This window comes from Procambarus clarkii, chromosome 70 (assembly GCF_040958095.1).
Source record: "Procambarus clarkii isolate CNS0578487 chromosome 70, FALCON_Pclarkii_2.0, whole genome shotgun sequence".
Lineage (NCBI taxonomy): Eukaryota > Metazoa > Arthropoda > Malacostraca > Decapoda > Cambaridae > Procambarus > Procambarus clarkii.
The window spans coordinates 20,124,585-20,150,989 of NC_091219.1; the positions used below are offsets into that span (position 1 = coordinate 20,124,585).

Consider the following 26,405-nt stretch of genomic DNA (forward strand, 5'->3'; position numbering starts at 1 on the left):
TTCTGCAGTTGCCTTTGTTCTTATGTTGTCTCCCACAGCTACGGGAGGAAGGCTCTGGTCACCGTAGGCAGTCTGCTCTTCACAGTGGTGGCTCTCGGGTCTTGCTGGCTCTCCGACATCTACATGCTACTGGCCTCTCGCTTCTTCTTGGGCACGTTCGAATATTTCTTCACTCAGCCCTCTTATACTCTTGGTAAGCTGCGGCCAGTGTGGTAGGTGGTGCTACGACCGCTGTACGGTATAACCTGATTGTTGTGGTTATTGGTGAGATATATATATATATATATATATATATATATATATATATATATATATATATATATATATATATATATATATATATAATATATATATATAATGTAAACAGCTCCAAGTGTTTGAGTTCAAGTCGTCAACTAAAGCATTTCTCATTCCATTAGTCAAAGCAAAAGTACTTGCTCCATGTTTGGGGACTGAGCAGCTCGCGAAACATCCCAATTTTTGAAATGTAAGATTTCGTCGTCAGGCAGGAAACGGTCCTTTGGTTTTATTCACTCTTTGAAAACATTTAGGTATATGAGGCACCATGCCAAAGACGGGGCCAAGGGTCAAGAAGGGTCAAGACAAGTGACCAGATCGTTAAGCCACAAAGATTACCAATTGTTCACGTCCGGAACGACCATAGCAGTTACGAGCCTGGTCACCCAATACAAGACGCTTAAAAGATGAAGAAGAATGACAGTTATCCATATAAATGCGAAAGATAATTGGTCGACCCCACGGTAGTGGTATTCCACCTGCCATGGGAGGAAGGTGGTCAAGTGTAAGCCGTCGCAAGATGGGATATCTCGTCTCCGGTAGATATTTTAACTGAAGAGAGCACTGATACAAAACTATTGTTCATACCTACGCAAAGACACCCTCATGCTTAGACACCCATGTATCCACACAGGGCGGCCCCAAGGGCGACCCCAAGGGCGACCCCAAGGGCGGCCCCAAGGGCGACCCCAAGGGCGGCCCCAAGGGCGACCCCAAGGGCGGCCCCAAGGGCGACCCCAAGGGCGGCCCCAAGGGCGACCCTTTAGGTGAATGGATATGTAGATCCAAACAGGAACCCCAGGAATTCAGACTCATTCCTTACATGCTGCCCCATTATTCAAGGAGAGGAGCTTGTGACGTCTATTAAGGGGCGCTTGCCTAGAGCTTCGTCTTCCTCAATACACATCACAGACTCATCTCTCGCCAGAAATATAAAGACAGCCTGGCTTAACACAAAGAGTCCAAAAACACAAAAGCACTGAATCTGTCGAACTCCAGGATACATTGTTGTTCTGTCGAGATAGTCTAGTGTGATCCCTCCCCCCTCTCTTTCTCTTTTATCTATTTATGGATACCACACAGATTCCTGTCATCTTTCTTATCCGTTTGTATCTGTCTGCCAGTGATGGAGATGTTGGAGCCTAAGATTCGCTCGATAGCTGGCATAATCATCACGTTTCCTTGGATGCTGGGAACTGTGGCGTGGGGAGGGTTTGCCTATCTGCTGAGAGACTGGCGGATGCTCCAGCTGACAGTCTCCCTTACCTGTCTGCTCTTCCTTCCCATGCTGCTGTGAGTAGTGACTCAATTTATAGCCAATGATGGCTGTGATTCTGTGTTGTTCAGTGCCATGCATTACTGATCCTTAAAAGCCACGCTCTCATTAACACACACACACACACACACACACACACACACGTACACACACACACACACACACTCTCTCTCTCTCTGAGACAAACCACAGCCTGAAAATAATCAAACGGATTTCGACAGGCTGATTGACGAGTCGCCCAGATGGCTGGCGGTGCAGGGGCGGCAGGCGGAGGCGTTGAAGGTGTTGCGGAAGGCTGCCAGCTGGAACAAGGTCTCCCTGCCGCTGGAGAAACACCTGCCTTCCCTCTCTCGCAAGCACGAGACCGGACACACCGGCTACCACTCCTCTGAACCTCAAGTGTGTGTCAATGTGTGTTACTCGGTAGATTCCTAGCGATAAGTGGGATGAGTGTGGTAAGCTGTGAGTGGAGTTCAGATCATGGTTTTAATTTATTTAAATCTGTAGGTGAAAGAAGAGAACCAGTTGAATGGTGACCGCAGTGTGGTGCTAGCTCTTCGGACCCGCCTTCGGAGTCTCACAATTCTTGTCAGGTGAATAAACAAATCAATAATATATGTAGTAAATTGATAACTCATATTATTAATATAATTTACAACATTCAGACCCCTTCCAACTTCCACCAGACATTTCCACCCAGGCTCCACACCCACCTTCCTCTCCCAGCACACCCAGGCTCCACACCCACCTTCCTCTCCCAGCACACCCAGGCTCCACACCCACCTTCCTCTCCCAGCACACCCAGGCTCCACACCCACCTTCCCTTCCCAGCACACCCAGGCTCCACACCCTCCTTCCTCTCCCAGCACACCCAGGCTCCACACCCACCTCCCTCTCCCAGCACACCCAGGCTCCACACCCACCTTCCCTTCCCAGCACACCCAGGCTCCACACTCACCTTCCTCTCCCAGCACACCCAGGCTCCACACCCACCTTCCTCTCCCAGCACACCCAGACTCCACACCCACCTTCCTCTCCCAGCACACCCATGCTCCACACCCACCTTCCTCTCCCAGCACACCCAGGCTCCACACCCACCTTCCTCTCCCAGCACACCCAGGCTCCACACCCACCTTCCTCTCCCAGCACACCCAGGCTCCACACCCACCTTCCTCTCCCAGCACACCCAGGCTCCACACCCACCTTCCTCTCCCAGCACACCCAGGCTCCACACCCACCTTCCTCTCCCAGCACACCCAGGCTCCACACCCACCTTCCTCTCCTGGCACATCCAGGCTCCACACCCACCTTCCTCTCCCAGCACACCCAGGCTCCACACTCACCTTCCCTTCCCAGCACACCCAGGCTCCACACCCACCTTCCTGTCCCAGCACACCCAGGCTCCACACCCACCTTCCTGTCCCAGCACACCCAGGCTCCACACTCACCTTCCCTTCCCAGCACACCCAGGCTCCACACCCACCTTCCTGTCCCAGCACACCCAGGCTCCACACCCACCTTCCTCTCCCAGCACACCCAGGCTCCACACCCACCTTCCCTTCCCAGCACACCCAGGCTCCACACTCACCTTCCCTTCCCAGCACACCCAGGCTCCACACCCACCTTCCTGTCCCAGCACACCCAGGCTCCACACCCACCTTCCTCTCCCAGCACACCCAGTCTGCAGTCCAACATAAAATTCGTCTCTCCTTCCTAACACTCCCATTATTAATACTCAACAATCATCCCTAGCACACCCAGGCTTCGAAGCATCACCTTCGGCTGTTGCCTGAACTACTTCTCGATGGCGATGGTGCACGTCGGCCTCAGCTTGAGTGGCGGCCACTACGCGTCCGACCCCTTCGCTTACATGGCCCTGAGCGGGGCCATGGAGGTCTTCATCGTGCTGGCCATCCCTCTCATAACCCGGGTCGGCCGCAAACCTCTGGTGATCGGGTTTTTCCTGCTCACCGTCGCCTTTCTGCTGGTTCTACCCTTCATACCTGCAGGTCGGGGAAACAACCCTGGAAACACAAACCGAAACTGTCTCTATTTTCCGCTTGTTACAACTTGTAATAAAGTTGTCACATCTTGGCTTAACGTGTTTATGACGTATTAGAACGTTGTTACAACTTGCTATATTGGTTGTTATAACTGGTTAGGAGGTGTTAAAACTTGTTCGAACGTTGTACCAACGTCGTAGTTTCGGTGTGTGTTTGGCGGGAAGTCCATTGGCAAAATTAATTTTTGTTAAAATTTTGTTAAAATTTTAATTAAAATTGATTTTTGTTTCATTCTTATTGAGTAATGGGGATTGAAGATCTAGAAGAATCGCGCTTGTCTGTTCTCATAAAATGACTTTTGGGAAGGTAGAATGGGTGCTGAAGTTTGGCGGTGGGGGTGGGAGTGGGGGTAAAGGGAGTTGGGTGGGGAAGGGATGGAGGGAGTGGAAGAGGGAAGGGGGAAGGGGACCCATGGATGAGTTAGACGCCACAGCAACACCCCCATTTCTTACCCCCTGTAACCTCATCTTCAGGGACGGAATGGCTGGTGGTGACGGTGGTAATGCTCGCCAAGCTGACCGTCAATATAGTATACATCACGATGCTTATGTTCGCTGCGGAGCTCTACCCGACGGAGTTGCGGAGCCGCGGGTTGGGCACCTGCGTCATGGGGTCCCGGGTCGGCGCCATGGTGGCGCCCGCCATCACTGACTATCTGGTAACACATCCCAGCCTTCTGTTTTGATAGTGCTTATAGCAACGATGAGGACCATACTATTATATATATATATATATATATAACTGAAAACTCTTTCGAAGTTTTTCTGAAACTAACTGAAAACTCTTTCGAAGAACACCGCATATATGTCTAGGTACGACATATATATATATATATATATATATATATATATATATATATATATATATATATATATATATATATATATATATATATATATATATATATATATATATATATATATATATATGTCGTACCTAGTAGTCAGAACGCACTTCTCAGCCTACTATGCAAGGCCCAATTTGCCTAATAAGCCAAGTTTTCATGAATTAATTGTTTTTCGACTACCTAACCTACCTAACCTAACCTAACCTAACTTTCTCGGCTACCTAACCTAACCTATAAAGATAGGTTAGGTTAGGTTAGGTAGGGTTGGTTAGGTTCGGTCATATATCTACGTTAATTTTACCTCCAATAAAAAAAAATTGACCTCATACGTAATGAAATGGGTAGCTTTATCATTTCATAAGAAAAATATTAGAGAAAATATATTATTTCAGGAAAACTTGGCTTATTAGGCAAATCGGGCCTTGCATAGTAGGCTGAGAATTGCGTTCTGGCTACTAGGTACGACATATATATATATATATATATATATATATATATATATATATATATATATATATATATATATATATATATATATATATATATATATATATATAACGAAATTAGAAAGTAGAAATCTGAACTATTGAGTTAGACAAACCGGAAAACTATTTTTTACTCTGACTAACTAAACTAGCCTAACTTTCCTCAACCTAATACACGATATTTGAGGCGTAATATAATATATATATGTGTGCTATACTAGGCCTAGGAATATGTAAGTTAGTTTGTTTAGCTTCATTAATTTTAATAGAATTCCTTACTAGTCAGTATACGACTAGTAAGACTGTAATTGTTTTGTAATAAATGACAAGTCCTTCTAGTATTAATAAACGTCTTCGTACCTGGGACCAACACCCCTTCGTACCCCCAACACCTTGAGGGGCTTGTGTCACCTGATGACGGTGTCGTTGCCAGGGGGTGTACACCTGGCTGTCCTCAGTGGTGTTTGGGGCAGCGTCGGTGGGAGCAGGACTGGCAACCTTCAACTTGCAGGAGACCCTGAACATAATTCTGCCGGACACTATCACCCAGGTTGGGCTCCGGCGCCACTCCCAGCTTCATGTCGGGTAAGTAGGTTTCCGCCGGACACACACGAAACGTAAGGTGTTGAAGGGAGGGCCCACCGGGTTACTTCCGTTCGCTAACGCGGCACCGAATTTGATCGCGACATGGAATAATGTGTCGTATGTCTCAAAGTAATGTGTTGTATGTCTCAAATATTGTCGTATGTCCTACTGTTAAGCGTTTATTTCTGTGTTGCTATATCCATTGTTCGTACTTAAGGATAAATATGAACAACGGATATCGCAACACGGAATAAACGCTGCTATAAGAAGACACCTGGACAGATGGTACAATCCTGAACCTAGAACAGAAACCACAATACCTGCAATAAAATTATATTACGAATCAACCAATGCACAGTGAATATAAAAAAAGAAGAAAAAGTAATGGAAGAAATAATCAGTAAAGGAGTAAAAAGTATTACTCCTAACCAAAACATAGACCTGATAATATTCTATACAACCAAGAAGACTACCGACCTCCTTATTAAAAACAGGTCGAAGCCGACGGAGAACCCTCTACAGCAGTCAAGCGTTGAATACATGTACACTTGCCCCCACGAAGGATGTAACCTACAATCTAAGTACATAGGTATGACGTCGACCAAGCTGACGAGGCGTTCGACCTGTCATCTTCAATCAGGTGCCGCCAGGAATCACATGAGACAAGCCCATGACATCACCCTAACAAGAGAAATGTTGAATAAAAACACTTGTATAATAGACAAAACCCAAGATGTAAGAAGATTACAAATTCTTGAAGCAATCCACATAAAAGTAGAACAATCTACCATATATATACATATATATATATATATATATATATATATATATATATATATATATATATATATATATATATATATATATATATATATATATATATATATATATATATATATATTGTGACGGTAACGCGTTGGTGTTCGGCTGTTTAAGGCTAGGGGTATGGCCTCGTCACATAGTTATAAAAAAAAATAGAAAAACTGGAACGTCGTCTGTGGTAAGGTAAGGAGAAGACACACAAAACACAAGTAAATTTTAACAATGAAATTTTAATTACGTTAAATAAATCAAAACATGAAAAAATGGACAAACAAATTCTTATAATAAAATCAATCAATCAAAATAATAAGAATAATTAAATGACACAATGAAAAGTTACGTTAAGATAAAATAACAAGAAGTGCAACACAAAATTAAAGGGAGGTGCTTGAATATTGGCTTTAAGCTACCACCTCTCTCAGTACACGCTAACGTCTAGCCGGGAGGAGTGATAACTTCGAGAGCACAGAACATTCTGAGGTCTGAGGTCGTGGCGACCCCAGACATCAAGTAGTATGGGGGGGCGAGTGCAGGTGCAGCCAGACCGGCGACCAATCAGCGGGGCCGGTAGCGATCAACGGGTAGTTTGGCGGTTTGAGTCCGAACAGGTGTCTCTGGCTGCAACGTTTTGCGCTCTGGCAAGCCTTGCTGGTGTTGTTGTCGTTGTTGGACATTCTTCCCTAGTAGTTTTATATAATTCCAACGACGTAATTGTGGAGGGAAGAGCAGGCTCAATCTCTTGAAGGAGATTATCGTCACAACTCTCCCCCGAAGCCTGCGGTTCTGGAAGAAGTACGTCGTTATGTGGTGGAGTAATGGATGGAGTCGCTTCTACTTCATAAACTCTGGAGAGATCATGGGCTAAGATGTTGTCAGACTCTTGGTATAGCGTGTCTCCAGGTTGAATTTCTGCAGTTAGCAAGCCCATAGTAGAAGACGTTGAGATGGGAAGTGGGCGTGCTGCAGGTGGTGTAGGGTGGTGTGGTCCGTGTTGATGGTGGACCGAGCACTTTTCAGGGGTGGAGTGAAGTGCTGAAGCTTCAGGATGAGGAAGAGTAGCTCCTTGCCAATTGTTCCGTAGATCCTTGTAGCAGTAGTTGCTGACAGGTGTATTCTTCTCGCCTCGTTGTTGCATCACGACACCACCAACGTCGGTACCCCTAGCGTCGACATGGAGGATGAAGGGTTTATCTGACGAGGTGAGAGTGGAATTAGAAGAGGGCAAAGGAGCACGATTATTATCCTGAAAGCATTTGGGAAGATCATTAAGGATTTCGGAATTAGAAAGCGCTGACTCCTTGTCAGTGCTTTCGGGAGGAGAAGCTGGGAAGGTCTCACTGTGGATGTAGGGTTCTGTGAAGGTACAACAATTAGTCAAGACAGTGGGAGGAGTACCATTATATTGCTTCAGGAGGTTGACGTGGCACAGCTGGGTCTTCCGCCGCCTATCTGGAGTCTCTATGACGTAGTTGTTGTTGCTTCTGCACTCTTTGACGCAGTAGGGTCCTGAAAATCTGTTTTGTAAAGGTGAACCTGGGATAGGGAAATAGGCAAGGACGAAGTCTCCCGGCTTGAATTTTCTTACTTTGCTGGTCTGGTCGTAATGAGTCTTCATTCTCACCTGGGCTTTCAATAGATTATCATGGGCAAAGCGGTGGACTCTCTCTAGAATGTGTTGAAGGTTTTGAAGAAACTGGGGCACATTCTGATGCTCACTGAAGGTGGCATCTCTGAGAGAGTCTTTGAAAGCCTTAAGGGGAGTACGGCACTTACGGCCGTAGAGCATCTCATAAGGAGATACTCCTAGGGACTCATTGGGGAGACTTCTGAAAATACACATTATAAGGTCAATCTGCTTATCCCAATCCTATGAGGTTTCACTACAAAACTTTTTCAAGAGTGCTTTGATGGTCTGATGACTACGTTCAAGAGAACCCTGTGAAGCAGGATGATAGGGGCTGGACAATACCTGTTTGATGTTGAACTCCTCCAGTGTCCTTTTGAAGAGATCACTGGTGAAGTTGGTGCCACAGTCACTTTGAATCTCCCTGGGAAATCCGTATTGAGTGAAGATCTTCAATAGATGTTTTATAACCGTAGCAGCCGTGATGTTCTTCACTGGAACTGCTATGGGAAATCTGGTGGTAGGACACAGGATGGTTAGGATGTAGGCGTTACCTGAACTGGTCCGAGGTAAAGGACCAACACAGTCTATTATGAGTCTGTGGAAAGGTTCCGCAGGCACCTGTATGGGAATCAGTGGTGCTCTGGGAATGGAGACGTTCGGTTTGCCTGCCATCTGACATGTATGACACTGTTTTACGTACTGTTTGACGTTATTTACCATACCTGGCCAGTAGTAGTCTTGACGAATCCCATGATAAGTCTTGTTGAAGCCGTAGTGGGAGAATGCTCCGTGGGCCAGGTGTAGAATAGTGGGCCGCAGGCTGGTGGGAATCACAAGTTGTTCGATGTTGGCCCAATCGTCCTCCTCCTTCAGTTTACTGGGTCTATATATGCGGTAGAGCAAGTCGTTCTCTAGGAAGAACCCAGGAATACTGTCGGGTTGAGTCTCAGCCTGGAAAAACAATGGTGTTAAAGTAAGATCTTCCCTCTGCAACTTACGGAACTCCAACTTGGTCAGATGCGGGGGGAGTTTCTGAGGGTCTTGAGGGACAGCGGTAGCAGTAGAGTCAGCTGGCTGTGGACGTGCGGCTTGTGCACGGGTGGTCACGAGAACCGGAGGAGAAACTTCATCACTCTCTTGAACCTCTGCTGGAACATACTCAAGAATAGGGTTTATTGGCACAGAGTTACACACCTGGGGTTTGTCCATGACGATCAGGTTGGTCGGTTGCAGGTCTTCTGCCAAGTCGTTGCCTAGGAGAAGTTGCACTCCAGGCATGGGAAAAGGCTTTTCCCTGACGGCGACTTGGACTTCCCCGTTCACGTAGGGACAATCCAGGTGGACTCTGGCGAGAGGGTATGGAGTGGTAGCAGTGAGGTCAGTGATGAAGACGGTTTCTCCGGTGTAGACGATGTTGGGCACAGCCGACTTCAAGATGATCGATTGTAGAGCCGCTGTGTCCCTCAAGATCTTCAATTTGAAACGTCCCTCCGGATTTGAACCGTTGGCAGAGACAGTTCCAGTATACAGGTGGTTACTGAAAAGAGAAAGATCATTAACATCAACACCAACATTCATCACAGGCTTACCGGACTTAGGAGGAGTTGGTTTGGGTCTTTGTTGGTCAGTGGTTCCCTTGTATTGAGACTTACCACACTTGTCTATGGTATGTCCATAGAGTCTACAATACTTGCAGTACAGTTATGAACCAGCTTGATCGGGGCTCACCTTCTCGTAACTGTACCACGACTTCTTACTGGAGGATGGTTCGGGTGTCAGCCGGTGGATGAGGCTGTAAGTGTCAGCCGACTTAGCACACTTCAGGTAGTCGGTTTCTTCTTTATCTGCTAAGTAGAGGCGGACAGGAGGCGGCACACGTCTCAAGAATTCTTCAACAAGCATCAGGTTGACGAGTTCTGTAAAAGTAGAGACATGTGCTGCTTCCAGCCATTTCATGAAATACCTCCGTTTCGTGTTAGCAAACTCGAGGAAGGTAGTGGTACTTGCCTTCAGGTGGTCACGGAATTTCCTTCTATAACTTTCGGTGGAAAGTAGGTAGGCGTCCAACACTGCTTGTTTCAGAGTGTGGTAGTCATTCTCAGACGCCAGAGTACTGAGTGTGACTGCAGCTCTACCTGTAAGATGGACTCTGAGAAGTGTGGCCCATTGGTCGACAGGCCAACTGAGTTGATTAGCAAGGGTTTCAAAGGTGGTAAAGAACACATCAACTTCTGCTTCTACAAAGGATGGCATTAACTTACTTGCATGTGATATATTAAAACTGACGGGAAGATTGGCAGTAGCTTGCTGGCGTTGAGTGAAGTGTGAAGTTTCCAAGGCGATTTCACGTTGACGACACTCTAGAGCCAGAGTCGCTTGTTGCTTGTCATGTTCGCGTTGTAACTCTAACTCGCGTTGTTTGGTTTCGAGCTGTAAGCGTTCACATTCACGGAGTAATGTGAACTCACGTTCGTGTTCTTCTCTCCTCAAAGCAGCTTCACGTTCTCTGAGGGTGATTTCTCGTTCTTGTTCTTCCCTCCTCAAAACAGCTGCTTCCCTTTGCTGTTCGCGGGCTTCCCTTTGCTGCTCACGTTCAATCTTGGCCAGTTCCAATTGGAGTTTCATCGTTGCCAAATCAGTTTTTCCTGCAATATAGTAAGTTTCATGAGTTTCAGAGTCTATCTTACCTTGCTCTAAATAGTAATCCAGCAACAGGTTGTGTAGGTCATTTTTGTTGGCTTGGTAGGGAACTTCTAGTTGATACTCATGTGCAAGAGTTTGTAATTCAGTCTTCTTGGCACGACTTAAAGTCCCTATTTCACCTGCTGGATTTGTACGGAAAGCTTGGAGACGAAACATGGTGAAATTAGCAAATAAAGGTACACAAATATTCAATAGTGAATGTCAGAAACAGGACAACGTGGCAACTGGTACCTATCCTGTGAGATCTTTAACAATTAAAGTTAAGAAAAAGATGTTAAATGATTAAATTAAATCAAGGGCGCAGGAAATCTTGTACCCGGTACTCATGTAAGAGAATAAGGGCAAGAAAATCCTACTAACAAATGAAACAGAGTTTCGAAAACAAATGAAACAGTTAAATGCTTCAAAAGTAAAATTGGTAGTCCAAGGATGTAGGCATACCTTGCCACGTCTCTATAGGACATAAAGCAAGTTTTTCCTACTGAATTTAATATGATACTTACAGAATTAGCGAACTTTTGTGCTCTGAAAAAATAAGCTAATTCCCTACCGTTGTATGTATCATCATCTCTGACTGACGTGTAGGGGTGCGAGGTGTCAACTGGTGACGAGAACTGCTGCTGAGGTCCCAATTCAGCAACTAAAGTTCGAGCTAGAGGAACTATGGCCCTCTTTGTCCTCCTACAGTCAGATTGCAGAAGATTGGGTACTCTTGACCCGGGGCAGACCACAGTACCAGGGTACCAATATGATGATCTGTCAGAATGAGAAATATTCAAGGGACATAGATGGTAAACACGAGTAATAACACGGAGGGAGAGATGACCAATTAAGAGTATGACTGCGGCCTACAGTCACCACGTAATCCAAAGTTGTCTCACCTTCACTATATGTTACTCTCGTAATGCACAATACACCGCACCTTATAAAAAATGAAATTGAATATGAAAAATAGTAAAGCTACGTTAACAAAGTTAAATACGCTTACCATAAATTACCACTTGGCACCAGTACCTGAGTGAAGCTCCCGGACAGGCCCCCATATAACTTGTGACGGTAACGCGTTGGTGTTCGGCTGTTTAAGGCTAGGGGTATGGCCTCGTCACATAGTTATAAAAAAAAATAGAAAAACTGGAACGTCGTCTGTGGTAAGGTAAGGAGAAGACACACAAAACACAAGTAAATTTTAACAATGAAATTTTAATTACGTTAAATAAATCAAAACATGAAAAAATGGACAAACAAATTCTTATAATAAAATCAATCAATCAAAATAATAAGAATAATTAAATGACACAATGAAAAGTTACGTTAAGATAAAATAACAAGAAGTGCAACACAAAATTAAAGGGAGGTGCTTGAATATTGGCTTTAAGCTACCACCTCTCTCAGTACACGCTAACGTCTAGCCGGGAGGAGTGATAACTTCGAGAGCACAGAACATTCTGAGGTCTGAGGTCGTGGCGACCCCAGACATCAAGTAGTATGGGGGGGCGAGTGCAGGTGCAGCCAGACCGGCGACCAATCAGCGGGGCCGGTAGCGATCAACGGGTAGTTTGGCGGTTTGAGTCCGAACAGGTGTCTCTGGCTGCAACGTTTTGCGCTCTGGCAAGCCTTGCTGGTGTTGTTGTCGTTGTTGGACATTCTTCCCTAGTAGTTTTATATAATTCCAACGACGTAATTGTGGAGGGAAGAGCAGGCTCAATCTCTTGAAGGAGATTATCGTCACAATATATATATATATATATATATATATATATATATATATATATATATATATATATATATATATATATATATATATATATATATATATATGTCGTACCTAATAGCCAGAACGCACTTCTCAGCCTATTATGCAAGGCCCAATTTGCCCAATAAGCCAAGTTTTCATGCATTAATTGTTTTTCGACTACCCAACCTACCCTAACCTAACCTAAATTTTTCGGCTACCTAACCTAACCTAACCTATAAAGATAGGTTAGGTTAGGTTAGGTAGGGTTGGTTAGGTTCGGTCATATATCTACGCTAATTTTAACTCCAATAAAAAAAAAATTACCTCATACATAATGAAATGGGTAGCTTTATCATTTCATGAGAACAAAATTAGATAAAGTATATTAATTCAGGAAAACTTGGCTTATTAGGCAAATCAGGCCTTGCATAGTAGGCCGAGAAGTGCATTCTGGCTACTAGGTACGACATATATATATATATATATATATATATATATATATATATATATATATATATATATATATATATATATATATATATATATATATATATATATATATATGTCGTACCTAGTATCCAGAACGCACTTTTCAGCCTACTATGCAAGGCCCGATTTGCCTAATAAGCCAAGTTTTTATGAATTAATTGTTTTTCGACTACCTAACCTACCTAACCTACCTTTTCGGCTACCTAACCTAACCTAACCTATAAAGATAGGTTAGGTTAGGTTAGGTAGGGTTGGTTAGGTTCGGTCATATATCTACGTTAATTTTAACTACAATAAATTTTTTTTTACCTCATACATAATGAAATGGGTAGCTTCATCATTTCATAAGAAAAAAGTTATGAGAAAATATAATAATTCAGGAAAACTTGGCTTATTAGGCAAATCGGGCCATGCATAGTAGGCTGAGAAGTGCGTTCTGGCTGTTAGGTACGACATATATATATATATATATATATATAACTGAAAACTCACAACCCAGAAGTGACTCGAACCCATACTGCCAGAAGCAATGCATCTGATGAACAAGATCCCTAAACCACTCTACCAACACGACCGGACAAAAGAGGATGGTAGCCGAGACTAATTCCCCATCCCTCCGCCGGCACTCTGTTGGTAATCTTGGGCATGATATTTTATCAAATCACCTCATTCTTTTGTCCTCTTTTGCCCGGTCGTGTTGGTCGAGTGGTTAAGGGATCCTGTACATTAGATGCATTGCTTCTGGCAGTATGGGTTCGAGTCACTTCTGGGGTGTTAGTTTTCAGTTGCATATAGTCCTGGGGACCATTCAGGCTTGTTTGCATATAAATATATATATATTTATATATATATATATATATATATATATATATATATATATATATATATATATATATATATATATATGTCGTACCTAGTAGCCAGAACTCACTTTTTGGCCTACTATTCAAGGCCCGATTTGCCTAATAAGCCAAGTTTTCCTGAATTAATATATTTTCTCTAATTTTTTCCTTATGAAATGATAAATCAACCCATTTCATTATGTATGAGGTCAATTTTTTTTTTATTGGAGTTAAAATTAACGTAGATATATGACCGAACCTAACCAACCCTACCTAACCTAACCTAACCTATCTTTATAGGTTAAGTTTGGTTAGGTAGCCGAAAAAGTTAGGTTAGGTTAGGTTAGGTAGGTTAGGTAGTCGAAAAACAATTAATTCATGAAAACTTGGCTTATTAGGCAAATCGGGCCTTGCATAGTAGGCTGAGAAGTGCGTTCTGGCTACTAGGTACGACATATATATATATATATATATATATATATATATATATATATATATATATATATATATATATATATATATATATATATATATATATAATATTAGAAATATATATTAGTATATTTTGGTAGCAGTGTTTCTTGTAAACATATGTTGTTGAATATGAAAGAAAAGGTAAGATTAATAATTCTAACACAAATTTTTTCAATATTTCTTATGTTTTTCTTCACTGTCGGTGGTAATAAAAATATCAATTCTCCAAAATTCATTTTTTAATTGTCTGACGCCTGAACGCGTTTCGTAATGCTTATTACATTTTCAAAGACTTAATTTACACGCAGATTCATCGAACGTATACTCATTTTGAGTGAGGTGATATGGTACAAAGTTTTGGATGAGGTGAACAAACTTATGACAAACACAAGACAGAACATGGAACAATGGGTATAATATAATGGGTATAATTCGTGTTAGAATTATTAATCTTACCTTTTCGGTCATATTCAACAACATTATATATATATATATATATATATATATATATATATATATATATATATATATATATATGCGAACAAGCCTGAATGGTCCCCAGGACTATATGCGAATGAAAACTCACACCCCAGAAGTGACTCGAACCCATACTCCCAGAAGCAACGCAACTGGTAACTACAGGGCGCCTTAATCCGCTTGACCATCACGGCCGTCAAAGGAAGTGATAGCCGAGGCTATTTGAGCCACTTCCCCGACGGCAACTCGGATGGTAATCTTGGGCATAGCATTTCACCAAATCACCTCATTCTTTGGGGCACACGTGAGGAACACAAATGCGAACAAGCCTGAATGGTCCCCAGGACTATATGCGAATGAAAACTCACACCCCAGAAGTGACTCGAACCCATACTCCCAGAAGCAACGCAACTGGTAACTACAGGGCGCCTTAATCCGCTTGACACTTGCTTCTGGGGTGTGAGTTTTCATTTGCATATAGTCCTGGGGACCATTCAGGCTTGTTCGCATTTGTGTTCCTCACGTGTGCCCCAAAGAATGAGGTGATTTGGTGAAATGCTATGCCCAAGATTACCATCCGAGTTGCCGTCGGGGAAGTGGCTCAAATAGCCTCGGCTATCACTTCCTTTGACGGCCGTGATGGTCAAGCGGATTAAGGCGCCCTGTAGTTACCAGTTGCGTTGCTTCTGGGAGTATGGGTTCGAGTCACTTCTGGGGTGTGAGTTTTCATTCATATATATATATATATATATATATATATATATATATATATATATATATATATATATATATATATATATATATATATATATATATATATATATATATATATATATATATATATATATATATATATATATATATATATATATATATATATATATATATATATATATATATATATATATATATATATATATATATATATATATATATATATATATATATATATATATATTTTACAGTTTAAATGTAGGTGCGAGAGGAGGAGCAAGAGTGGGAACAATCACTTCTCAGCAACAGAATGAACAGCTCTCATCTCCTGAGGCGTCGTCAGCAGGTGCTGGGCGGAGACGCTCATCATCTTCACATCAAAGTAACAACAACAAAGGTATTGATTAATCCTAGTGTTATTAATTAATAACACTAGGTATTGATTAATCCTGCACGAAGTGATAAATATGAATCCAATGTCAGACTCGACCATCACAACACTCTAATAACCAGCGCATGTGAAGTAATTAGTGTGAAAGCAAATGCTGGCATACAGACCATTGTTAACCCCCTTCCTTCCCTTCACGACAAGTCGTCCCCTCCACCTTCCCCCCACGACAAGTCGTCCCCTCCACCTTCCCTTCACGACAAGTCGTCCCCTCCACCTTCCCCCCACGACAAGTCGTCCCCTCCACGACAAGTCGTCCCCTCCACCTTCCCCCCACGACAAGTCGTCCCCTCCACCTTCCCTTCACGACAAGTCGTCCCCTCCACCTTCCCCCCACGACAAGTCGTCTCCTCCACCTTCCCTTCACGACAAGTCGTCCCACCACCTTCCCCCCACGATGAGTCGTCCCCTCCACCTTCCCCCCACGACGAGTCGTCCCCTCCACCTTCCCTTCACGACAAGTCGTCCCCTCCCACCGCTACAACTGCAAGCCCCCTCTTCTCAGTATATCAACTGCGTTGCACCCCCTTCCTGGATGACCTTGAGAAAGTGAACAGTACAACGGAAGGCCTCAGCAATACAGAGTTCGAATCCTAGGACCCATTGAAAATCAAAGGACAAAAAGATGAATATGGCAGCCGTGTTAGCGGTGGCACTAAAGTAGGACTCAAAGTCAGTACAGACATCCTTTGTAGGCAGAGAGATTGTAGATGTTAATGGATTGAAACCTGGGAACGATTGCCAGAATATTTGTTGATCACCTTGTCGTGTCCCAGTGCTCCACAGTATCGCTGGCAACAAGGAGAATCTCAATATTTGTCTAGGGTTATGGAAATGGTACTAAAATTTTCCAATTTACTGGGGCATATCTAGCAAGACACAGTAACAATTTATGTATACAGTTCTCTAACACTGCTACTCCCATTATACAATAATACAATTATACATTATACAATTTCTGCCCGAAACGCTGCGCGTACTAGTGGCTTTACAAGAATGTAAATACTGTACTATCCAATGTATTCTCACAAACCCAATGTACCTTCTTGTATATATATAAATAAATAAATAAATAAATAATATAGCTTTAATCAAAGCTCTTCGGAATCATTATCATACATATATCAATTGCACACCCTATGAACTAGCTGCCACTAGGCTCTAATCCTAGTGCAGTGGCAAACTAATTCTAGCATGTAACAAATCCAGGATACAGGATGGTGGTGTTACAACAACAGAAACTCCACTGAATAATCTCCATGAATAAGCCGTCAATACATTCTGTCCATGGAGGACAGAAGAAAATGCATATATTCTGGTTAGCATTATTAATGTGTGGCCACGTCTGTGGTAGAAAATAATAATAATAATAATAAAAACAATATCTGCTGTACCTGAAGTCACAGCTGTGAAGTTCCTCTATGCGGCTTCACAATAAAAACGTGTAGCTCCATTACACTCGAAGTTCCACTCTACCAATGTCTTACTCCACCACTGTAGTTCAACTCCACACTTGAGGTTCAACTCCACCTTAAAGTTCAGCTCTACACTTGGAGTTCACATATAATCTTTCTCAGACACGAAACTCCTCCACTAACTTCTCCCATACAAGCATGTAATTCCATTACTAATCCATAATGACATGTTTTCCTAATAAAATAAAAATACATATTTTTACACAAAATAAATTCCTCATTCCGATATTCTCTTCTGCTCACCGGCTCTGGTTACTCCCCCATTACTCCCCACTGGTTACTCAGTGGTTACTCCCCCATTTTCAGAGGAGTCCACACCGAAATCAACCACCGACGTGACACTCGGAGGCTCCACTCCTCAGTCACTCATTGACCTCAGGCAAGTGAGGATGCATCGCTTTAGCCCCCAAAATGTCCACTCATCTCTAACTCCTTATATCTGTTCACAATCTTTATAAAATCTCTACCCTATATGCATATATGTCTTCTACTGTCGTTGGGCACACGATTAAACACTAGTAAACAATGTTGACCAGACCACACACTAGAAATTGAAGGGACGACGACGTTTCGGTCCGTCCTGGACCATTCTCAAGTCGAATCTATCAACAATCTATCAACATATTAAGTGAGCTTACCACAGAATTTTAATACATGACGACGTTTGCCCTCTGATGCTCCAAAGGGCGCTACTCTTGGTCGTCCAACAAAATTCTTTAGTCTCTAGAATCCTAGAAGTCTCTCAAAGCTTCTTTCAGTCTTGACTTGAGCACACGAAGTCACCTGGCAGGCTTCACACAGAAACACCCGCTTACTTTCCTCCACTCGAAGGAATATCTCACATTAGAGTCCACACAGAACACGACCTAGGCTTCAGGTCGCCTCTAATATCTTCACGATCACTGGAAAATGACGTACGACGTCCCTGCAGCGTCCTCACATTTGATAACAAGTAGCCTTCACTCAACCACTAAACAGGGAACAATATTCTTCCTTCTTCCCAGGAAGGCAATGACATACGTCCATTCCTGACGACTGTAGCAACCAAAGTGACGCATTACGCCCTCTGTTTGCGTCATGTCACAAAATGTCGACATCTCATTCCATCCAACTTTTATAATATGCTCATCCATTTTCTCTATTTAGTCATTGATTGACGTTTACTTAATAAACTTCCTTCCTCTAGCATCCTAATCTCTGGTCAGGTGTGCAGAATAACTCTCACATGGCAGACTCACTACACCAGGCTACCTGCGGTTTATAACAATATGTAATATTTTCAAAGAGAAATATTCAAGGTTGTAAAACATTGCTGTATCGGCCAGATGTGATTGAAACTGATGTAACTACAGCGACATGTGACATCTGTAGGCCACTAATGCTCTGCACTTGCACATTGCAACCCCCTGTAATGGCCGAGAAAGTTGTAAGACGTCTAACAAATGAAATTGATGATAAACCCTTTAACGTGACATTAAACACACAACCCCGAAACTTTGTGTCAGTCAACGTGTCTGACAGGCTACCTCCCCTATGGTACATAGCCATCTGTAATAAACACCTCCGTACTTATTACATTTCCAAAGAACTGCAGAGCCTCTGCGTCCTCTAATAACTATAAAACTATTGTCATAATCACCATTAGACAAAGTATTTGATAATATGCTCACTGATCTCCTTTAAACTGACGAACTACACACTTCAGACCATCAGTTTGTATACAAAATTGCTTACTTGAAATTGGTGATGGAAACTATTGAGTAATACGACTTTCCAGGCAGCTCTGTTCTCTCCCTGTCATCACTAGTTGTTTATATAATTATTACCAGATATACAAATTACCTGTGAAATGAGGAGACGCTGAGGGAGGCAAGGAGAGGTAGGCAAACTAAGGGAGGAACTGGGAGGGAGGCAAGGGAGAGAGAAAAGGAAGGGAGCAAAAGAAGGGTGGCAAGGGGGTAGGGAGAGGTGCCAAGGGGGAAATGATGCCAGTCATGGTTTTATGAACAACTTGAATTCTAAATTATTTTTCATGCGTCCTAAAATATTCCCACCTCGCAGATTTTCTTCCAAAATTAATGCACTTGAAAATGGTATAATTTATTTATGTTTATGCTGCAGTATCGAAGAAAAGGTGTGATATATATATATATATATTGGACATTGTCTTCTGTGTTGGCATCGATATGTTCTTGTCTTGTCCTTACTCTCATGGTGGGTACTCTACCCACCATGAGAGTAAGGACAAGACAAGAACATATCGATGCCAACACAGAATATATATATATATATATATATATATATATATATATATATATATATATATATATATATATATATATATATATATATATATATATATATATATATACTGGCGACTTGTCCATTGAAATGTAGAACTTGGCAACATAAATACTCTGTAAGACATGGCCAATTGTCTAATGCTTTGTTTGTTCATTTGTCAGAAAATGCTCACCAAATTGATTGGGAGATGACTTCTTCAATAACGAATTGTAAAAACACTTATAACAGGAACATAATTGAATCTGCTTTAATACAGATTACAAAAGAAAGTAATTTGAACATTAGCTGTGGTTTGTATAACTTAGATCCATTTTTGATGGATCAATTAAAGGGCGATTTGAGTAGGATCATTGATACACATTTGTCTCACTAATTCATTGTAAATATTTACTATCTTATGCTATTGTTATGCATGTGTGGGCCTATTGGTGGGTATAACTAGGAGCTGCCTCGCATGGGCCAATAGGCCTTCTGTGCAGTTCTTATGCGGCTCATATTTGTGTCCACCTAATTCCCATTCATTTTTCACCTCACCTCACTTCACCTTTCTCTCCTGCCTATATATGTCCAATACTTGACCTGTAAATCTTTCCTTCTGAAGATGTATTAATATACGAAAGTACTTAAAGAAATTCCTGTTTCAATTCTTCCTCCGTGGTCTGACACTGTCACATTTTTCATCACGTGTTAATTTTCGTGATTTACACACATATTTATATTTATATATATACATACATATAGAAGGGGTACCTGTCTGCGTTCACGTCTGTTTGTACGATTTACCCCTTCTATCTTCTCTCTCTCTCTCTCTCTCTCTCTCTCTCTCTCTCTCTCTCTCTCTCTCTCTCTCTCTTTCTCTCTCTCTCTCTCTCTCTCTCTCTCTCTCTCTCTCTCTCTCTCTTTCTTTTTACATCTTTTTCTCTCTTTATCATTGTCTATCTGTCGCACTTTACCTGTCTTTGTATCTGTCTGCCTGTTTCTCTGTCTCGCTCTCTCTCTATATATGACCCCCAGGGAGTGGGATTCCCTCCGTGGGGGTTAATCACTACAGGGACGCCCACTTGCAGTAGATGACCCATTGCATGTGGCCACATATAGCGGCAAGTGGCCGCTACGTGAGGTCACTTCCATATTGTAGCTAATTACTGGCAAAGTATGACCAGTAGAATTGTTACAATTTTGCTTACATGAGTGCATAATGTTTTATGTTACAAAATAAATAAGAAATTACCTAGAGTCTTTTTAGTAAGATATTCTAAACATCGCTTTGAGGTTCTGATTGTCAAGGTGCCAACTGGCACTCATTTCTGCTGTCCTGACCGTGTTAGGCATGTGCTCACAGAACTCAGAGTGCAAAGTTACCATCAATGGTATTATTAAGAAAAGTGGTAATGATAAAATCAGTGTTAAGGGAGAAAATCAGTGGTGTTAATGATAACAATTCAATCATCGGGGAATCGAACTCTGGCGTGGTTGGTGGCACAACTCTCTCATTCCTTTTAAAAACACATTGCATTCCAATCAGTTAATTACATTAATTAAATTTGTATAGCATTTTATACTCTGCCATTTGATGAAAAGTGAGACTGAATCTTATATTAAATTCTTATACTAACTCATTTTATACGCGAGAACAGCGAGGAATATTGTTTAGCTTCACCGTAACGTAGTCCCTGCTGTAGTTGGGAGTTCAGTAAATAGATGGCGCTGCTTGTAGCCATAGAGGCACTTACACGTCTCATTATCAAGCTTGACGGAATAATGATAAAAATCAATATTGACTTAAAGTCACCTATGACCAAGCCATTAAAACGTTATAAAATAATATAATAGCCAGAATCAACATGCAAACAATGGAGTCCATAACTTCGAGTTGTTCAACTCGCATTTCAGTGTAGTTATGTGAATCGATTCCAAACATGTAGTTAAGGTCCAGGCTGAAAGCACTTGAGGTTAGTACAGTGAAATCGGTGTAAGTGAAGAGGTGACTTATGGCTTGACAGTGATCACGTATCGTAGAGTTGACAGCTGGCCCAGGTGGCAAGCCCGTATGACAGGAAATATCCATATGATCTTTGATCGTGAGGAATTCGGACATTTCAACTCGGTATGAAAAGCTAGAGCCTAAGTGCTCGTTCGTCTTCTACCATCGACCATCCAGCGTCGTGTGGGCACCAGGCGACTGTCTTTCACCCACCTGTGTCCCCCACCAGTGTCACCCACCAGTGTCACCCACCTGTGTCACCCACCTGTGTCACCCGCCTGTGTGCTGCCAGGAGCTTCTGTGCTCATCCCTGTGACCGTAAGTCTTCTACTCACTCATGTGTACGTACTCACCCCATGTACAATGTCTCGTTCCTTTTTTTTTTTTTGAGATATATACAAGAGTTGTTACATTCTTGTACAGCCACTAGTACGCGTAGCGTTTCGGGCAAGTCCTTAATCCTATGGTCCCTGGAATACGATCCCCTGCCGCGAAGAATCGTTTTTTCATCCAAGTACCCATTTTACTGTTGCGTTAAACAGAGGCTACAGTTAAGGAATTGCGCCCAGTAAATCCTCCCCGGCCAGGATACGAACCCATGACATAGCGCTCGCGGAACGCCAGGCGAGTGTCTGACCACTACACCACGGAGACTGTAAATCGACTGTTCCCTCTCAGTTTTGTGCTACGTGAGGGGCTGGGCAAACTATGTATAAATGTTTACTAAGGAGAAAATATACATAATCATATATGCATATAAAAGTTTAGTTATGAAGATTTCAATGTCTACATATAACGAAGGTAACCTTATATATAAATGCAATATTCATGACCCAATCTGAAGAAATTTTGTAGTCACCGAGTTGCGCCTAGTTGAAGTTTCTCATTCCCCTGTTGCATCTTATTTCACTTGTTTAAGTGAATAAGTGTTCCTTTTGGATAACAACTTTTAATTCAATAGAGCAACATAGTTAATAGTGAACTAAGGTAGTCAGTGGTTCTCTGAGACCCCTGGTCGACCCCCACCTCGACGGTAACTGAGTGGTTGTCAGTGGTCTCAGAGACCCTGGTCGACCCCACCTCGACGGTAACTGAGTGGTTGTCAGTGGTGTCAGAGACCCTGGTCGACCCCCTCCTCGACGGTAACTCAGTGGTTGTCAGTGGTCTCTGAGACCCTGGTCGACCCCCACCTCGACGGTAACTGATTGGTTGTCAGTGGTCTCAGAGACCCTGGTCGACCCCCACCTCGACGGTAACTGAGTGGTTGTCAGTGGTCTCAGAGACCCTGGTCGACCCCCACCTCGACGGTAACTGAGAAGTTGTCAGTGGTCTCAGAGACCCCTGGTCGACCCCCACCTCGACGGTAACTGAGAAGTTGTCAGTGGTCTCAGAGACCCCTGGTCGACCCCCACCTCGACGGTAACTGAGAAGTTGTCAATGGTCTCAGAGACCCTGGTCGTCCCAGACGGCAACTTTGGGAAAGTCGTTCATTATCAAAGTTTTTATCGTCGACAGAAACTCTGAACCTTAAATTGGACTAATTGAGTTCGGTGCAAAGACTAATGAGTAAATAGAACGTAGCTACGTTTAATAAAGCTTGTATGCACCAATACTTGTGATCTTGTGGTCCCGGGATCGATCCCGGGCGCCGGCGAGAAACAATGGGCAAAGTTTCTTTCACCCTATGCCCCTGTTACCTAGCAGTAAAATAGGTACCTGGGTGTTAGTCAGCTGTCACGGGCTGCTTCCTGGGGGTGGAGGCCTGGTCGAGGACCGGGCCGCGGGGACACTAAAAAGCCCCGAAATCATCTCAAGATAACCTCAAGATAACCTTGAAATGAGGTTCAGAATATTTTATCTGTTCGATTTGGTTGAATATGCTGAGAGAAATGACTTATAATTATTATATTTATTAAATGACTTTATATTTAATTAACTTTTTAATTGGCTTTATTGTGTAACGGTTTTCGTTATTATATTCTGAGAACGATGCCGAATTATTTTAAACAAGCGCGAACAAGTGACTGAAGCACTAATCGAGAAAAATATCTAATGTAATTACTAAATCAAAACAATTATAGCTAAGGGGAATGAGCAAGGAACTGAAATCCAATATTGCAAATACCATCACTGGGGTTAAACGAGAACTGAATTAGGTATGGTGATGAGACGAGAATTTCAACCATCACCAGTTTGTGATAATTGGCCCTATTCGCAGATACGGTGAGATAGATACAGTCGTATGAGGCAATAGATACTGACCATCAGTGTTGTTTGCGGTATCTGTTCACAAGTTGGGATTCCTGGTAGAGATACCGTAAGTGAGATTAGTTGGTGATATAGTATGAGAACAGCTTTGTTTCGTGCGTGGATGTTGGAGTAAAGTCTTTTGTTTCTGTATAAATGTAGGAATCCCTATTTTTCCCCTATTTTTTCTTCTACTCTCAACCTTTATATTATTTTTCTTGTGTCTATTTGAATGGATGATTTGTTTCGAAATACAATATATCAAGTCTATTATTCGTTTTATATATATATATATATATATATATATATATATATATATATATATATATATATATATATATATATATATATATATATATATATATACGTTGAGACATCCACAAGGTCTCTGAATACTTTGTATTTTCTTCTCCGAGGCTATGGGTCCCCTATATATATATATATATAATATATATATATATATAATATATATATATATATATATATATATATATATATATATATATATATAATATATATATATATATAATATATATATATATATATATATATATATATATATATATATATACATATATATACATATATATATATAAGTGTGTGTGTTAAGAAATGGAGGAGACTCTAGTGTTCTTTCCTGGTGTACTGCTATAGGTAAAGAGAGAGTGGACTAATAAATTTATTAATAATAAAGGTGGGACTCCAGGCTTCCTGTGATTTCAGTATAAATCCACATTGACGTAAAATATGGATCTTATATATTACAAAGTAGGAGTATGTGATCCTTTCAAATAGTGTTGATTATATTTGAAACGTTAATAATGTTTTATAATTATTTTTTTTGCAAATGAACCACATTCTATATTTTGTGTACTGGAGTTAATTTGTATGGATATCATGGAAATTTTAAGAATAAAGAGATTTGCTGCAGAGCAAAGCGGTGTCTAGTGCGAGAACTTTAGCAGTTTGTATGTGTCTTGATTAGTATTACATTAGTGTTACTAGCTTGAGGAATGGATTGGAACTGTCAGGAGAAAGTGCCAAGCCATTATGACTATATAACACTTGGAAGGGGTCAGGACAAGGATTTGGGATGGGACGGAGGAAAGGAATGTTCCCCAATCACTTGGACGGTCGGGGATTGAACGCCGACGTGCATGAAGCGAGACCGTCGCTCTACCGTCCAGCCCAAGTGGTTGGACGGTATGGATTGGAACTATCGGGAGAAAGTGCCAAGCCATTATGACTATATAGCCCTTGGAAGGGGTCAGGACAAGGATTTGGGATAGGAAGGGGGAAAGAAATGGTCCCCCAACCACTTGGACGGTTGGGGATTGAACGCCGACCTGCATGAAGCGAGACCGTTGTTCTACCGTCCAGCCCAAGTGGTTGGGCACCAGCTTGAGGAGTACAACATCACACATACAGACATTTACATAAATAAGATACAATCAACATGACACGTGGGGATTTACACGAGACTCGCTCTTCAGTATGCAGCCTCGACACGGAACTCTCACTTGAAACATAAGACGTGAAAAGGTAAAAATATTAAAAACATAGGCTTGGTCTTGCCCCGAGAAGATTGAGTTACGAGCTCGGAGGAGAGAAGGAACATGATAACGACATACACGATTCAAAGAGGAATTAGTAAGGTAGACACGAAACTAATATTCAAAATGAGAAACGGCAGAATTAGAGGGCATCGGTGAAAACGGCATCGATGAAAAATAGAGACACATAAATTTTTGAATTAAGGTTTTAAGTATAACACATTGGTAACTTCTCCCTCATGTTGCTACTTGGACCTGAAGGACGATCCTGCTTGTGGAGTGTTTCCATGTCCCTGACCCTACACCAAGTCCTTGACCCTACACCAAGTCCTTGACCCTACACCAAGTCCTTGACCCTACACCAAGTCCTTGACCCTACACCAAGTCCTTGACCCTACACCAAGTCCTTGACCCTGACCCTACTTGGTCCCCTGACCAAGTCCTTGACCCTACACCAAGTCCTTGACCCTACACCAAGTCCTTGACCCAATACCAAGTCCCTGACCCTGACCCCACACCAAGTCCCTGACCCAACACCAAGTCCCCTGACCCACACCAAGTCCCCTGACCCAACACCAAGTCCCTGACCCAGCACCAAGTCCCTGATCCTACACCAAGTCCCTGACCCAGCACCAAGTCCCCTGACCCAGCACCAAGTCCCCTGACCCAGCACCAAGTCCCCTGACCCAACACCAAGTCCCCTGACCCAACACCAAGTCCCCTGACCCAACACCAAGTCCCCTGACCCAACACCAAGTCCCCTGACCCAACACCAAGTCCCCTGACCCTACACCAAGTCCCTGACCCTACACCAAGTCCCCTGACCCTACACCAAGTCCTTGACCCTACACCAAGTCCCCTGACCCTACACCAAGTCCCCTGACCCTACACCAAGTCCCTGACCCAACACCAAGTCCCTGACCCAACACCAAGTCCCCTGACCCTACACCAAGTCCCC

The 26,405-nt window shown here is 42.5% G+C and overlaps 1 protein-coding gene across 1 annotated transcript in view; it reads left to right on the forward strand.

Moving 5' to 3' along the window:
* Positions 1–26,405, forward strand: part of LOC138355980 (organic cation transporter protein-like) — a 45,113-nt gene that overhangs the window by 16,015 nt on the left and 2,693 nt on the right. The window contains exons 6-14 of the mRNA XM_069311523.1: positions 39–193; positions 912–1,064; positions 1,422–1,590; positions 1,795–1,996; positions 2,081–2,166; positions 3,305–3,645; positions 4,110–4,294; positions 5,402–5,553; positions 14,554–14,656. Coding sequence (XP_069167624.1) covers positions 39–193; positions 912–1,064; positions 1,422–1,590; positions 1,795–1,996; positions 2,081–2,166; positions 3,305–3,645; positions 4,110–4,294; positions 5,402–5,553; positions 14,554–14,656 — 1,546 coding nt within the window. The remainder of the gene's footprint in view (positions 1–38; positions 194–911; positions 1,065–1,421; positions 1,591–1,794; positions 1,997–2,080; positions 2,167–3,304; positions 3,646–4,109; positions 4,295–5,401; positions 5,554–14,553; positions 14,657–26,405) is intronic.